At 39.4% G+C, this 17562-nt stretch overlaps 1 protein-coding gene across 1 annotated transcript; it reads right to left on the minus strand.

The window, feature by feature from the left end:
- Positions 1–1610: 1610 nt before the first annotated feature.
- FNTA (farnesyltransferase, CAAX box, subunit alpha) lies at positions 1611–16777 on the minus strand. The gene is made up of 9 exons (XM_020801392.3): positions 16492–16777; positions 13575–13660; positions 12286–12400; positions 11422–11526; positions 10190–10316; positions 9636–9784; positions 8267–8329; positions 6082–6253; positions 1611–2338 (listed from the first exon to the last, which is right to left on the minus strand). The coding sequence occupies exons 1-9, from the start codon at positions 16623–16625 to the stop codon at positions 2207–2209; spliced, it is 1083 nt and encodes a 360-aa protein (XP_020657051.1). The 5' UTR covers positions 16626–16777; the 3' UTR covers positions 1611–2206.
- Positions 16778–17562: the final 785 nt, after the last annotated feature.

Genomic DNA, 17562 nt, shown 5'->3' on the forward strand with positions numbered 1-17562 from the left:
CCCAGAGATAAGAGACTTCACTCTAGCTTGGTGTCCTATTTAATGTAGTAAAATGTGGAGACAGATAAACAGGGTAATTTATCTTACATAGAACACTAAGGGAGATTTCCTGGCTTAAATGTAAGTACTGTAGCATGTTGTGTATACAGGTATTTTACACAAGTAGGGGAAATGAGAAAAGGATTGCCTACTCTGACGTATGCCCCTGGGATCTAATCTGTTGGTCCCAAACCATGAAGGATCATAGGCAGGCGTAATTCAGGTTGCTCAGCCTAGCCTCTTTGAGGGCAACCAGCTAGAATACTGGTTTCAAAAACTACAGTAAGTTAACTCTTCCCAGCTTTATATGCTTGTGCAAAGCAAAACCAGACATTATGCTGTTTACTCATAATAAGCAAAACCCTTGGTTTGCCCTGGGCAAATGAAGCCACTGCGAATGGCCACTTGTTCGAAGTTACAGTATTTTTCTTTCCAATATGGAGACATGTCTAAATGATACATTCCAAGATGGTCTGAAATTTCTAAGTTGGTGACCTTTGCTAAAGTTTTCAAAGCTTCATTATCAGAAGAGTGAATATCCAAATATTAGAAAATAGGAATAAAAGTGTCTCAGAAGGCAGAAATGCTTCTGTTAACAGGGGTCAGCACTTTAGAAATGCAAAAAACCAACTGGTGCTTTAAAAAAGTAAAGCTGCTTCACTCAAATATGTCTCTATTTGACACCTGGCTGAATGCATGACATGCTCTGCTGAAAAACCAGTGTTGCAAGTTGAAATAAATGTACCTTTTGTGTTAATAATCCGTGAAGGTAAATTCACACATGGAAGTCACCATTTAATGTTATACTAATGAGTATGTATGTGTTAACTACCACTTAAGATTGACATCAGAGTCAAGTGTTTTGCTCTCAAAACGAAACAGCCAATTTCACCACCCCAAAGTTGTCCAAAATACTCTTGGCCACACTGTAAAATTATCAATTCTATTTCAGACACTAATGTGGAGAAAAAAAAAATTAAATACTTGAAAAGTGTCAATAAACCAACCAAACATGATGTGACCGTGTGCACATGGGCACACACTTTTCTATGTGCACAGAACTCCAGGAAGCTAATAGTTCTACCCACAGGGAGGCAGTCAGGAAGTCAGACAAAGACTCAGCAGTAGTTTCTACTGCTATCAAAGATCACTAACTTCCTAAGGCTGAAGATGTTTCAGGCGCTTGCAGGTACAGTGGGGTCTTGACTTGAGAACTTAATCCGTATTGGAAGGCGGTTCTCAAGTCAAAAAGTCTGTAAGTCAAGTCTCCATTGACCTACAGTGCATTGAAAACTGATTAATCCCGTAACAGGCCGTTTTTGTTCCATTTTGGTTTTTTTCTGGTCTGTAAGTCAAATCTCAGTCTGCAAGTCAAACCTAAATTTTGCGGCCAGAGAAGTCTGTAACTCAAAAAGTCTGTAAGTCAAGCCGTCTGTAAGTCAAGGGTCCACTGTAATGTAATGGGGATACCAAGGGGCCACACTGAGAATCCTAAGTTTCCATAAAGCCTGCTTTAATCTGTTTTCCGTAGATGTTTTTCAATAAATGCAAATATCTGAACACACATTCCATTCTTTTACAAGTATCTATACTTTTATTACAAATTATTGATGGCATTAGTTGGGTACAATGAAAACAGTGTTGCATAGCTGCTCCAATATACAACTGCATACTCTCCTTACAGTAACTGAAATTAAGTTACTCTATATATCCACTGTACACAAGGTCTCTACAATCCAATTCAAATACATTCAGAATCTTAACATGCACTTGCTGTATGAGAACAGGGGCAACTTTATGGCGGTCAAGGCTGGGAATTGATTTAGGGCATTAAAACTGCTAGTATAGCATTATCCATTTACTGTTAAGAAACAATTCCTTTATTTGGTACAATTCAAGTAATAACTAAGTGTTTTTTAAACGCACAGTGCTTTGGACCACTCCACAGCTAACGCGTATAGCAGCAGTAACCACAGGTCAGTTTGTTATGTAGAACGCTTTGCATTCTTGGTGTGGTTAGAAGCAATACCTTTTCAGTAATGTATAGTTACAAAGTATTTTGGGACGAGGGGGAAATAACACTATTTAATTGTCTGCCTAGCAGTCCCCCTCGGACGTTCCATAATACACAGAGCTGAATGCAACAGTCTTTCCTCTCAACGTGAAGTTACTGCTGATCACTTTCACTTTGTATGTTCTGTTCCTCATTTGGGCTGTGTTTACTCTTAAGGGATCTTCCCATGTATCTCCAGTACTCCTTCCGTATTACGTCTTTTTCTTTAGCCAGGATTTCACATAACTACAGAAAGGAAAATTACAAGTTTTTAAAATGCTGTTACGTTGTTATACTCAGTTTATTATGTATCACCCTCAATGCACAATGTTTTACAGAATGTTTGGCAGTGCTGTTTTTCAAATACAGATCTTGGTGCCAGAGAGTTTACTGTGGGGCAGGGGAGACAATACTGCATAGCATAAAATAAGAAGAGTATTACAGTTATACAAGTTTTTGTTTTTTAAACTATTCAACAGTAGAATCCAAGTCAAAGCTTCTGGGGACTCCATGCATAGCTGCTTTTTAAAAACACACGTGTTTGCTCTTTTTGTATCTAAAAACAACCAAATCCCCTCCAGTTATTTGTCTAGGAAACTTTTTCTTCAAGAAAGCTTTCCCATAATTACTGGCTGCCTGAGTGGGGTTCTTAAATAGATTCCTGTGCCTTACTGTATTGAATGTGTTTTGATGTTGCTTCTGTTTACCATCTTTTGCTGTGGTATTTGTCTGATCTTTTAAAAATATTTGTATACTTATTGTTCTTATCTTTAAATATTGTATTTGAATGATGTCATCTGCTTTGGGTCCTTACAGAGAAAGATAGGGTAGAAATGTTATAAACAAACAAGCAGACATCAGTGCTCTTAGAAAAGCTGCTGCAGGAGTCATGTCTAGCACTGCCACTACTTGTTTCCACTCGTCTTTTTAACTAGTGAGCAAGAGAGCCAGTAAATGAACAGGATGATGAAAATCACTCTGAGTTCCACAACAATAAATGCATTTCCATTTGATTTCATGCTAACTGAATTCACATTGTCCAGATCACCCTCCATCATCCTGAAACTTTAGGGCAGAAAATAAGCATGGCAAAAAACATTATTCTCCAATCAGTGACTTCCAAATATGCCGATCAAGACATTTTCCTCATCTCCAGCTATTGCAGCCCCTTCCCATGCTGATCGACAACAATCTAGGACATCTGGAAGCTACCAAGTTGGGGGAGGCTGATGTAATGAACTGAATGCTGGGATGACCTAGGATAAAAGCCCTGCTCGGACAAAGAAAAAATATAATTGTGTGGCTTTGAGCTAGTTATTGTCCCTTAGGATAAGCTACATCATAGCACCACTGATCCAACCCATGTATGCTGCCTTTAACCTAGAGGACAGAGGAAGGAAAGGATAAAAATGTTCTTAAAAATAATAATCAGCCCAGCCAAGTACCAGCGTTCTTTTTATGTGGAGATAGCCTCTTAGCTACATAGCTGAACCATGCAAAGTAAAGAAAGAACTATGGTTTAGATATCTGGCTGCAGAGCCAGAGGCTGGGAGTTTGATTCACCACTGTGCTTCCTAGGAAAACAATCAGCCTGTGTGGCCTTGGGCAAGCTGTACAGTTCCAGGACACCCTCCAGAAGAAGGCAATGACAAACCATTTCAGAGGACTCTCTACCTGGAAAACCCCAAAGAGGCTTCCCATAAGTCAGAATTGATTTGGCGGCATTTGATGATGATTCCTTCCTAACATATGTAATAGATATCGCATCAATGAAAAATGCTTGGTGTTCCTGGCTCCCTAACAACAAGGAAATATGGAAGGAGTTTTACATGGTCAGCACATCCAAAAACTTGGCCCCCATCTACCCTACTGCAATCTGAAGTAGCACACCCATAATTCTCCTTTACCATTCTGCATTATGCTTTCAGCCCTTGGCTTCATGCCCTACTATAAAGAAACCTAAGCATGTGCAATTACAATAAGTATATATTCCACACACTCCTCATTTATTTATTTGTTTGTTTGTTTGTTTGTTAAATTTATACCCCGCCCCTCTAGACCATGTCTACTCAGGGCTGCTTACAACATTTTGCCTCCATTTCTTTTCCCTTTTGTTTTCTCCTTTTTGCCTCTTTATTACTTATAAACGGAGGAGCATAAATCTACTTTTTAATTGTACACAGAAAGAATAAGCAGAAGCAGGTCTGGAGTGCAAAGTAAGTTGGTATGGAGGGTTATCAATGCATATAAAGACCTTCTCCTTCTCAAATACTGTACTCACTTCAGCCCAAAGGTGGCCAATCTGGCCTTTTCAATTTGACAAAGCAATATACAGACATAATATAGCAGAATAAAAAATGAACTCAATCCTCTTAATAATAGAGACTAAATAAGAGATTTCCTGCTTGCCCTGCCCGTTTTCTTTCTTAAGCAGAAAATGGTGCCTTAACCGTACCACCGCTCATGTGTGTGTTATGTAATAGAATTTTCAAGGTAAACGAGATACAGTATTTAAGGAGTGGTTTTATCAGTGTCACTCTCCCTCCATGAGTTTCCATGGCTGAGCAGGGATTTAAAGCTGGGTCTCCCGAGTCCTAATCCATTGCTCTGTCCACTACACCACACTGGGAACTGCTGATAGCCAAAGCTCAAAAATCAGCAGCTGCTCCCGAAATATAAAGCAGCAAACACAATGCTGAATTTAGGCAGTAATTTAGAAGAACCATTTGTGAATCCTGCTGCCCCTGTTCAAGCATATTGACCAGCTAGAAACCATTAATAGCAAGTCAGCAATTCTAAGAGTACAGTAAACATTATATGGAAATGAGACGAAGCTTAAATGCTTTGAAAGGCATAAGAAGAGAAAGAAGGTACACAAAATATAACACCCTTGAGCTTAGATGTCAAAGGCAATGTATTTGCATTGTAACTGACATGCTGCAGACTGGTAACTGTCATGCATAAAAAGAATACTGACAGCAAATGCATGATACAGCATATTAATATAATTGCTTCTTAATATCAGATTTCTCCAAAGTTTAATCCCTAGTTAGTACTACACAGGGCAGAATTGGCTTCCTATATTTCAATTTATTTACAAAAGTATCTGGTTTTGCACAGGCTGGAATCACTCTTGGTCTGATACATCTCAGAACGTTCAAGCCATGTCATGCAGCTGTCAGTGTTGGATAGTCTCTTGTCTTAGAAAACCCTTGGCTAGTAGGACCAGTAGCAAGCATGCTCCTTTGCATGATGCATTTCACCATAGAAATGATGCATCAAGATTTAATGTTGAAATTTTACTTCTATCTGGCTAAGAGGACAAAGCCAAATGGTATGTATATCTAAAGACGAATATTTTGAAAGCAAAATTTTAAATGTTTTGACATTACTTCAAAAATGTTATTTTTTGAAAATGTGATGCATTCCTGCCATTTCAACACAAAATGTTTAAATTTTAAATCAGATGTGTCATTTCCAAGCTTTCAGTTCGCATCAACAGGTATCTAAAGAATGGTGCATGCACTTCATGCTGAGAAATGGGGGAAGAGGCAGACAAGCAGATAGTAAGATCTGTCCTTAGACTATGCTCCCTGGAGCTTAAATTGTTACCAGCAAACCTACACACTAGTTAGGGAAATCTGCCACCTAAGGAAATAAGGTGGCCCAGTAGATTTAAAAATTTCAATTACTATGTTTTATTGAACAATCCCAAAGAGCACAGTCTTAGAGCCTGCTTAATACAGACGTCAAGCTTCTTTATTTAGGATCATGTTCATGGAAGGTATGGCTCTGAAGAACAAATATATGCATATCATTCTAAATTTTGTACAAGTAAAAACTTAATAGCATTTTAATTTTATCCTCAAATTTATTTGATGTGCCAGAATTTGGAATAATCACAGTAATATAATCTAGTTGTAACTATCAAAAAAATTATAAGGGATAATGAGCCAGTTTTTTAAAACGTTAACTTTTTTAAAACTAACCTCTAATGCTTTGTTGAGAGTTTCTTCCTTGTTTTCACACTGGTTTTCTAGCATGTCTTCATATATGTCCACTAAAAAGGCAATCAGGTATGGAGAACTGTGACTTGGCTGCAGTTCTAGCAGCTGCTCCAAGAGTCTTGGATATTTTGAAAGGCCACGATCTTGCAGAATCCTGTTAACAAAATGCAGCCATGACTACCATACTGAACTTGCAGGCTAGCCCAACGTTTCCTACAGACCTTGGAGATTTTCTAAAGGCATAGGCAAAATAATATGCAAGTAATTATAAGTCATCAAATATCAAAAAGATAGTGTATGAATCTTAAGCCTGAAACTCTTTAATAGGAATTACAATTTAGTGCTGGATATCCAGGATTCCAGTGAAAACGCTTCCTTTCTGATTCTATAAAACAGAAATAAGATCACAGCTTATACTAATTTCTGTTGTGTGCTATTAACTTGCATATGCTCATGGAAATATCAAACACATAAGTGCAATAAAAATTTCAATTGCTCAGCATTGCAGTGGAGAAGTCTTTCATTCCAAACCATCCTCATCCTTGTCTGGCAAAAAAATTAAAAAGCAGCGACACAGAACTGAGGAGCTATCCAAACTCTAAATCAGCAGTGCCTTTGATCAGAAGCAGCTCCAGAGGTGGGCCATAGGAATGATTTTTGCTGATGACTACTAGTTCCCCCAGAAGAAACTTCTCACACATCAGCCGGACAGTGTTATATGAAGATGTTGAGAATCAAGACGATATCAAAGGCTAGTCAATTTTGCTGCCAAACCTGAAGGGAAAGAAGCTTCTCCTAACCCAGAAGAGAAAGCTCTGTCACAACAGACTTGATTTCAAAGATAATTGTCCAGATGGTGGTGTATAAACAGAGGTCTGTTTCCTTCATTTAAATGCTCAAACATTTATAAATATAAATAGACACCTCTCCAGAAAGTAATAGAAATAGAATAATCTCATTATCTTCTGTTTCCTACTTTAAGTCTCACCAGCTCAAAAATTTAGGGCCATGCAGGCCCCCAGAAGGCAAGGAGGACATCTAAGGCTTCAGTTAAATAATCAGTTGCCCCCTAGATCAGTTTTTTTTAAACGTGGCAGCTAGACTGTAGACCATTTATCTAACTCTCATTAGGATCTCCCTTTTTGGACTGACTTTTGAGGTTACTTTTTAACATTTAAAAAAATCTTAAATGATAATATGGTCACATGTTCTCTGCAACAGGGAAGCTTTACTCATTTTTATAGTACCTGAATAGACAAAATTTTGAACTGGCAAATTTTGCAGTGCATACGCAACAGTAAAAAGGAACGGGTGTCAATCTAGCTAGCCTGCAGGGAGAACGCAGTGCTTCTTAACATGAAACATCTGGACAATTCAAGAACATACTATAAATGAAAAACTATATACAGTGGTGCCCCGTATAGCGAGGTTAATCCGTTCCGGATTAACCTTCGCTATACGAAAACATCGCTGTGCGGGGCAGGAAAACCTATTGGAACGCATTAAACTTAGTTTAATGCGTTCCAATAAGTGTCTAAACTTACCCCCTCCAGTGATGTTTTCGCTCCGGCGGCCATTTTGGAGCCGCCGATCAGCTGATCGGCGGCTCCAAAATGGCCGCCGGATGACCCGAAATGGCCCCTATCAGCGTTTTCGCGCCCTCCCCTTGCTTACGGAGGTCGCGAAAACGCTGCGGGGGGGCATTTCGGGCCATCCGCGGCCATTTTGGAGCCGCCGATCAGCTGTTCGGCGGCTCCAAAATGGCTGCCGGAGCCCCAATCGTCGCAAAGCGAGTGCGGCGATTGGGGCTGATCCGTATAGCGATCCCCAAAAAGGGATAGCTATACGGATTTTTCGTTAAACGGTGCACTCGTTAAGCGAGGCACCACTGTATTACTTGTTTACACCAACTGTTTGGTAATTAGGAGAAGAGCAAGGCATCTAAGGTCCCACCCCCAGATACAGGAAACCTGGCTGTGCTGCCGCACTGACTTAAATGGTTTCATGCATCTATTGCCTGCATATTTTAAAACATTCCATTTGCAGGCAAAAGTGCCAGAATCATGTTTAAAAAATATTAAATACTGTTCCCAGTATCATATTCTTCCATTTTTTCCTGTGCTTCAGTAAGTTCATCAAACACATCTACTAACAAATATCATCTCACCCTTTCAAATAGTTCCATGCACTTTCATTATGAGGCACCATCCTGATCATTTCTAGTGTATACCTGAAAAGGAGAACAAAGTGTTTCATGAAGAAGCAGTGAAAACATATGTAGTCCACAAACGTCAAAGCATTTTCAGTTTTATGTGGCAGATACCCATGTGTGCACATAAACACATGCATACAGTGAACATAGGACAGTACGTTACACATGCCCATAAATCTCTTCAACAGATAAAATAACAGCAAAATTTCTACAAGGAAAACTAATCCTTCCTAAATCCATTCAGAAGAACAAGGAGAGAGAGAGAGAAAAGAAGTCTCAAGCTATTGTTTATTTAAATATTATAAACGATTATTGATTTCAGAAGGTTTTCAATATCCAACGCATCTTAGCTTCTAAAAAAACCCTGCTCTTATTCCCTCAAGATACTGAAAGAGAAGAAAAGTAACATAAGAATAATCCAGATCTGAAATAAACTACTGCAGTGTTGCATTCTGGATCTCACATACTATTCTATTTCCCTTTTTAATTTCTCTAACAAGTATTCCTGTATTACTCAGTATGCTGTCCACTAGACATGTTCAGCCCTGTAAGGTTTCCTCATGTGTAGTGATTCTGCCCTCAGATATTCTTCAGTTCTGCAAATCACAGGGCTCCCTGTACAAATACTTTTCCCGTGGTATGCAGACACTTTCATTTGGGCTATAAAAGGATGCACACATGGACAATTTAGATCAGTGTTCCCCAACCTTGGGCCTCCAGATGTTTTTGGACTACAACTCCCAGAAGCCTTCACCTCTGCTGGCCAGGATTTCTGGGAGTTGAAGTCCAATAACATCTGGAGGCCCAAGGTTGGGGACCACTGATTTAGGTTATACAGAAACGCAACAAGCTTCAGAAGACCCACAGTGCATTAATTACTGCATTTGTGACAGAAAATGACTCTAGATAAAACCGAATATTAGATCAATGGTTACCAGCCTTTCCTGAAACATATCCCAGTAGTCACCCTATCAATGAGCCTGGGTCCCACCATGGTAGAAACAAGAGGGCCACTTCACCCTTCTCCAAAGAAGGACATTTATATACTTACAGACATTCTATCATATTTATTATAGTAATTTGAAAGGAAGAGGTAAAGAGGGGACTCAGAGGAACCCTAAGTGTCCAGAATTTTGATGCTAACATGTCAAAAACTCACAGATGGGTAATATGTAGCAGGGAAGGTCAGTAGACCACACCTGCACAAGAACAGAGATGAAAGAGAGTACATTTTTAGTTAAAAAAAAAAGTCCTACCCATACTACTGTATCCCACCAGTGGTATATATACCATAAATTAAAAGCCACTGTATTGAATTACTTACTGGACTTCTCTCTCTAGAACAGCAGGATCATCATAACCAGTTGTGTTTGAAATTACAAAGTATCTTTGGTTCCAGACAGAATTATTTCTGACATCCTCTTTCAAGAGCTGTTCAACATAATCCAGTTCATCATCCCATAGTTTAAATTCCTGAAGACACAAAAGAAGGAGAAATACTAAAAGAGGAAGTACATTGGGAAAATTTCCCCATTTCTACATATAACTGTAAATGGAACAATTCTACAACTTGGGGGAAATCAGTATGTACTTCAAGAGGAATATAACAACATCTGGAAAAAAGTGAGACGGAGACAATGAACATCATGGACTTAAGAGCAGCTTGTGAAACAGCATCTTGGATGCCATGGTACAGCTGGAAATGACACCACCAACAGTGCAAATTATGTCCTTCAAATTAGATGATCTGACCTTTAAAAGAAAGAATTGTGGGTAGCTCACTTAGGGCTACTTGCAAGATACAAGCTCTCCTTCCACACAAACATCCCAGCCCAGATAAAAGCAGTCATTTTGTTAATAAGAGCAACACTGGAATACCTGAATGACCCACTGTCTGTGCTGCCACGCATGGTAGTTCTTGGCATCCTGGTTCAAGATATCTGCTATAAATTCAAGCTCTTGGGATGGGTCCTTTAGCCACTCCACTAACACCCGTCTGTGGTGCCTAAAAGTTTAAGAAGTCCTTGTTTTGTAAGAGAACACCCTCTTAATTGCCTATTTTACTACTCACACTTTTTAGGGAAAAAATGCTAAAACTTCATCCTACACAATGTCGCTGTATTTACCGGAAAATAACAAAAGAGTTCAGTGCAATTATACTGAAGAAAAAGGGCAACAGTTTGTCATAGATAGTTGCATTTTCTGTTTTATATCTTGTGCTCTTGCTCACTACAAGTTAAATCACTTTGATCTCATTCTACTTGGAAATTATTGGATGAAAGCGTGCTGTTAGCTGAAAAGTGTAACTTACTGTTGTCATTCTTTATACCAGTTTTCAACATTCCTCTCCTACTTTTTTTCTTTTATTGAACAGGGCAGTAGACACTCTCTGTTCTATTGTGTAATCATCATCATCATAAACACAGAATTCCAATCATCTTAAAATATACTTGTCATATGATACCCTATCAGATTCACATGCTGCAGCCTCCATTAAAAAAATCCTGCACCTTACTTATTTACTTAATTGATTTACAGTATATACCACCCCTCTAATGGAAACACTATTCTGGGCAGTTTACAAATTAAAATTCATGACCCCACATAACAATACAATCACTATGGTGATTCACCAATCTAGACCTAAAAGTTTTTTTAAAAAGCACAAAGTGAAAAATGAAATAATGATTAACAATATCAGAGGGATAAATTATTGAAAGCGACTTTATAGAATTCTTTCTTCACCAATATCCCGAATAGCAGGAATACTGCGTTTCCTCGAAATAAGCCCTAACCTGAAAATAAGCCCTAGTATGTTTTTTTAGGATGCTCGTAATATAAGCCCTATCCCAAAAATAAGCCCCAGTTAAGTGAAACCCCATCCCCCACCACTGTGCAACATTGTGCAGCAACCAAAAGAAGATGACATGACTGTAAAATAAAACATCTCCCGAAGCCATAATGCATTTTTTGCAGCAAAAATTAATATAAGACCCTGTCTTATTGTCAGTGAAATACGGTATATCTTTAATTGAGAAAAGAACATCCACCAAATAGGAACTTCCTGACCACAGAAATAACTTGTGTTGTTAAGAGAAGTCATACTTTACCAGACTTGATAATTCTTTGGTTGATCTTCAATGATAGCTGTGATATAACTGAGTTCTTCATGTAGGTCTTTCTTCAAAGACTGCAGAAGAACTCTACGGAAGTGCCTATACAGAAGGGAAATGATAGTGGGCTTACGTAGATGCTTTTCCCTTCTTATATTTTTATAACACAAAACTCACTATTGAAATAATTCAAATGAATCAAACAAAGCTTTAAAAGCAAAACAATTAATTGGTTTGGGCATTTTCTCCTGAATGTTTTTAATGCCTTCTTACAAACAACAGAACTAACAGAGCTGATATATGGATTGGGAGGGTTGCTCTTGCATATGGAAGGCCTTCCTGCCTGCTCTATATCCTTTCTTTGCATTGAAAAAGGAAGTAGTAAGCCTGCTGGCAAATAAGCAGAGGCAGACGCATACAATGCAACTTAATTTGAAATAAATCCAGATGAAAGATCCCTGTTCATTTTCAATTGGGCATCCGCACAGTTAAATTTTGATTCACAATCAATGCTGTAGGTCAGAAAAACTAGATCTCAGAAAACCCAGAATGCTTAACTATCATTTAGCAAGGTAATTAGCCAGTACTTGACAATATGTTACATAACACTTTACCTGTTTATACAACAGAAACATTCGGCTTGAAAAATGTTTTCAGGTAGCATATTATTTGATATCCTCAGCTTGCTTCAGCTTATTGTCCAGCTGTCACATTTTTGAACAGCTACATCATGTTCAGCTGCTTCCTGAAATATGTCTAGACACTCTAGCTGATCATACATTTGACAGAGGAATTTAAAAAGAATATTTTTTTTAAAAAATCTAAATTATTAACAGATGAAAAGTCAGCAACACTACCTACCAGACTGTATAGTTCGCGGCATTAAGATCAATGGCATCCCCCGTTAACTGGAAAGCTCTTTCACTCCTTTCATCACGTTGCAGAACCACTCGGAAATAATCATATACATCTTTAACTAGACAAAGAAAAATGCATTACATCAACTCACTCTGTGGCTTACGTTTGTCACATCAGAGTTTTCTTATCTCTGTCGCAAACTCTACTGCGAAAATCGCTATCATCTATGGTCATCCTGACCTGTACTTACAAAAAACGTAACACTTCTCTTTCAGAGCTCCTCTACCAGCTCCCCATTTAGTGCAAAGTCCTTGAGTTCCAAGCCATCTTCTCTCCTACAGTCTGCCTCTGACTTTCACTCCTCCAATTCTTGTACCACAGCTGCTCCCCTGGATGCCTACACATTTTCCCATAATACACTGCTACCTTTTCTCCTTCAAATCTGCCATCAGAACAAAATTATAATCCAGTTCTCCCCGTCTTTTAAAACTAAGCAGACCAAACTCACTCACATGTATCCCATCATTACCCTTGCCTCCCACTCCTTTCCCAGAGGCAAGGGCTTGTTTATTTATTTATTAGATTTCTATCCCGCCCATCTAGACCAAGGGTCTACTCTGGGCGGTTTACAAATTTAGAAACAATAAAACCAAAAACCAAAAAGTCCAAGATGGCGACGTATAAATAATTAAGATATGGCAGTTAAAATGAGCAACAGCCCTCTGTTACTCATTTAAAGATTCTACATGTATGTTGAAGGCAAAGTAACAACCATGATCTTATGAAACAGTGGTAGTTGAATTTAAGAGCAAGTACTATTTTGGTGCTTCTTTCCAAGTACAATACCAAGTAGTAAACTAGATGAGTCTAGCTGGTCTCTGTTCACTGATACAGCATTATATGGAGCATGCCTAGATATATCTGCGGGTCAGGAAATCTGGCGTCTCTTATTTGAGATTGAAAGACTGGTTGCAATTTTTTACATCTTAGTTTCCAACTAAGCAGGTAGAGAGTCAAAAAATCTTGACCCCAGCTTACTCCTAAGAGCACATGCAGTTATTATCTCATGCCTCAAATAATCCAGTTAGCTCTTCTCTATATCTGGAAGATTAAAAAAGTAGTATGCATGAACCAGATAAAAGAAGAGATTGTGGGGAAACATCAACTAGGATGGGTAAATGGTCCTATTTGATCTACTCAAGTACAACTCCATTTTTGTGCCTATTGTTTAATCAATATACCCACTGCTAGGTAGGTGACCCATTTGTTTACTAAAATATCCCCAAACTTACATTTTTCACTATAGATAATCTGTACTACAGGATGTGGCCCATCATCTTGAGGAACTGGCTCAACATCGGCCCATTCTTTCCTATCCCTGTAAAAACAAAACAAAACATTTACCAACAAGAAAATATGCAAAATATGAAGATAACTCAAGGAGGATTTTGCCTGGAAACCAAGTGCTGGTAATGCCATATAATTGATTTCCGACAGAATCCTTTTCAGAAGTTGGGTTCATTTGTACTTGGCAATTCTGTGGAGAGAGTTGGGAGCAAACCACAAAATTATACCTATAATTTCAGTCAGTCTGACATGTGGACTTCTAAAAAAATGCTCCATATTCAGAATATTTTGAATAATCCTGTTAATTTGTATAACCAAATTGTACTATATAGGAGTATCTTCTTTTAATTACAAGCAAGAACAAATAATAATCAAAGATAAATTTAGCGGAGCCACTGTTTGTCTGAAATGGCCTAGAGTTCCACTCTATATAATAATAGGCATCCTTCAGTCTTGAGAGACTATGGTAACATGCTCTGTATCGAGGAGTGTCCTCTCCAGAGCATGAAGCCTGGGTAAAGTAATATGGAGGATAGGCTGTTACCCAAGCAGAAAATCCCCCCTCTCCGCATTGCTGAAATGGTCCAATGGAAAGGCAAGAGCCAATACAACTGGTTCCAGCAACGTCACAGGAGTTGGCAGAACGACATGAACTGCCTTCGGGACTCCAGCTCCGGATTTTGCTCTAGGTTAAAATGAAGGCCAGGTATGCTTGCATGGACATTTTGGTGAGGAATTTTTTTGCTGGGCTTTCTTTTGGTCTCCCCCACCACATGGCCTGGGGGTGGGGCCTAGGGGGTGGAGCTTTCTACTTTAAATGAGGGTGCCATTCTCAAATTCTCTGATTCTATCTCTGACCCTAAGATGGTAAATAGGAAAGCCAATTAGAATTGCATATACCTGGGAGGCAGGAAAGTTTTAAGGGTCAGATCGGATCATACTTCTGCACTATTAGAGAGCAGGCCGGGTAGGTGGGACTCGTTCAGCCTTGGAAGGCAGCCTATCTAGGAGAAGGAAAACTCTGATTTCAAACCTCCACTGCCCTGTGGCTATATCCACTCATGGAAATGGCTTAACTGATGATAATTCTATGCCAGAATTATCATCATCTCAGAGCTGCAGATCTGGAAGGAGGCCTATGAATCATCACATCCACTCCTTGTCAGAGAAGCACAGTGGGGAAACAAACTCCCAACCTCTGGCTCCGCAGCCAGATACCTAAACCACTGAGCTGTCCAGCAGTTCATATAGTTTATGAACACCAGATTTATTTATTTTACACAATTACTAACAAACATACCAGACTTTGTCCATATTAGAAACACATTACTCACACCCACAATGTCATCTCTCCTTCTCCTCCTGACACAACTCTCTCTTTTTTGTTGATCTTTTTTTCTCCCTCCACCCCAGTATTCATTTCCACTCACACAGAACAGACCTACCTATTTAAAGTTTCATAATTATATCCATCCAATTATTACAATTAAACTGTATTTTCAATCTATATTCTTTGTAAGATTCGTTTGCTTGGTCACTCAAGTTGTGTTTTGAAATATTTCCTATAATATATATTTTAATGTTATAAAATTAAAGAAAGACAACTGGCAGAAGCTTAGTGAACAAGTGTAGTTGGTAGCCAGAAGGAAAGGACCAAATAGTTGCTATTTATATGATGCACTTAACCAAAGAGTCCATCAAATTACTATTACCAGTTGCCTCTAAAAGCTAATTATCAGTGGGCCCTACTGGCAGTCTGGGGGAATCAGTTTCAAGATATATGCAACCCACATATGTATTTGAGTTGGGAAATCAATACTGTAGTATTTATGCAAAAAGGAGGGGTGGTCTTCTAGCTATTATTATTTGGAAGATGCTTTGGGACCATTAAGCAAGCTCTTAGGAGTATTTACAGGAAAATACACAGCTTCTCAAGTTTAGAAAACTAGCAAAAAATATAAAGATATTGCATAGTTGGAGGGATCAGAAAAAAATGTGAATTTCACATACAAACAGCACACTAGGAACTGAGGAACATTAACAGCTTCTTTACACACAGCACTGGCTGCTGGTTATACTGGCTGTGGTGGGTTTCATCCGCATGTACATATGGCCCAGATTTAATTCCTACCAAGATTCACACAACACACAAAGACAGACTGGTTCGTCAAACAAGTTACGAACTGCATTTTTTTTCTCACCACTGTATTACTACAGAGCCCTCATACATCAGGGATTAAAAGGAAGAACTTCTGACTCTGAAAGGGTTATTTCTAGAAACTAGAACAGTTTCGCTCTAGAAAAACCCCTTTGCAAAGAAATAGGGCCACTACACATGCTGTTACAGATGGATTCTGTAGTAGCCAGCACCGGTTTTGAGTACCAACCATAGTTAGAAACACATTCAGTCCCTAAGCAGAATCACAGTGCCCTTCCTTCTGCATCGAAGCACCTGTTCCACTCCTCCAGTGGGTTGCCCTGGCTGAGCGAGAATTCGAACTCAGGCCTTCTGTGTCCTACTCTGACACACTACACTACACTGGGTACCACCTAGAATATTATAGAGCATGACTATTTCCAGGGAGATCTGAGCGCCACCTCCAATTTAGAAGTCAAGCACTACCAAAAAGGCAACATTTTTGTGTATTCGAGCATTTACACTTCACATTCGTCTAAAAGAAATCAAAGCTACTTCCAGTAAAGATAAGAGTGGCCCTAGTATGAAAAGACGCTTAACCATTTAAAAAAAAGTTATTTTAAAAAGGAAAATCCCGAGAGTAGACCCAGCTAGGGCTACACGAGCTCACTTCTGAACAGCTTTGCAGCGCTTAAACTTTTAACCCAAACCCCACCTCTGCCTACCTGTATAGCGTGTAGCCATTGGACTCAATGGGCACCCCACAGTCCAGCAGCTCGCTGTCACCACCAGCCTCGGCTTCCGTCTCCAGACGAGAAGCGCAAGGCTCCAGATCCAACTGGCCTTCCTCGTCCGCCATCACCGAAAGCACCTCCCGCCCACCCCGGAAGAAAGCCAGCTTAAAGCGCTCCTATATTAAGAACAAAAGGCAAACACCTCCCCACATCATAGAGAGCGAGAGAGCCTCGAGCCTAGAAAGCATCTTTTCAAGGAGAAACGGAAAGGGAAGAGAGAAGCTACGCCCACCGGAAACAGAAGCCATAGAGATAAACCACGGTAGACTTCCTCGGAGGGCGACTTGAGGACCAATGATAGCCGCCAGGGGACAGCAAGTGAAAGCCATTCAAAGGAATCTGGTTCTGTTGCATTTCCGATCAATACTTCCGGCATGCATGAGCATTCCGCTGTGCGCTCTAATGGCTAGGAAATACAAAAGGGACAAGGGCTAAAAGATACCCATCGTCATTGAAAATGCCCATTTCGTGATTACAGCCTCTGTTTTTCTCGCACAGAATTCCGAGTTGAGTAATACTAAAAACGTAGAAACACGGCGAGTTTTTTTTTTTAATCTATCGGAACTCTCCTTCAGTTTCGGATTACAGTATATAGACCTAGGGTGCAGACGAAGCAAAAGTCGTTACTGATAATAAACGGAGTTTCCAAACCATTCCACAGAAGAACAGTTCTAATTTATAAAGTATAGCTACTCATGAGCAAATGGCAGCATTTACACTGATCAGCCACAACACTAAAGCCACTGACTCGGTGAAGCAAATCTCATTGATTATATTGTTACAAATGGCACCTTTGAGAAGGGCCAGATACTGATGGCTAGGCAACTGGGTTAGTGCGTCTCCAAAACGGCAAGTTACTTCCTCCCAAAAGTGGTGCAAGGAAAGAGAACTGGTGAACTGGCATGAGGGTTGCAGGCTCCCAAGACTCGTTGATGCTATGGAGATCTGTCCCTGTTCTGAGAATTTCGGGCAAAAATTCCTCCAGAAGATCACCCATGGTTG

The sequence above is a fragment of the Pogona vitticeps genome, chromosome 2, assembly GCF_051106095.1.
Source record: "Pogona vitticeps strain Pit_001003342236 chromosome 2, PviZW2.1, whole genome shotgun sequence".
Taxonomy (NCBI): domain Eukaryota; kingdom Metazoa; phylum Chordata; class Lepidosauria; order Squamata; family Agamidae; genus Pogona; species Pogona vitticeps.

Excerpts from the sequence above, each read along its gene's own strand:
- FNTA (XM_020801392.3), bottom strand. The coding sequence starts at position 16,625 with ATGGCGGACGAGGAAGGCCAGTTGGATCTGGAGCCTTGCGCTTCTCGT. Across the intron at positions 12,401-13,574 it reads GATTATCTATAGTGAAAAAT|TTAAAGATGTATATGATTAT; the intron begins GTAAGTTTGGGG and ends TTCTTTGTCTAG. Across the intron at positions 6,254-8,266 it reads GCATGGAACTATTTGAAAGG|GATTCTGCAAGATCGTGGCC; the intron begins GTGAGATGATAT and ends TTTTGTTAACAG.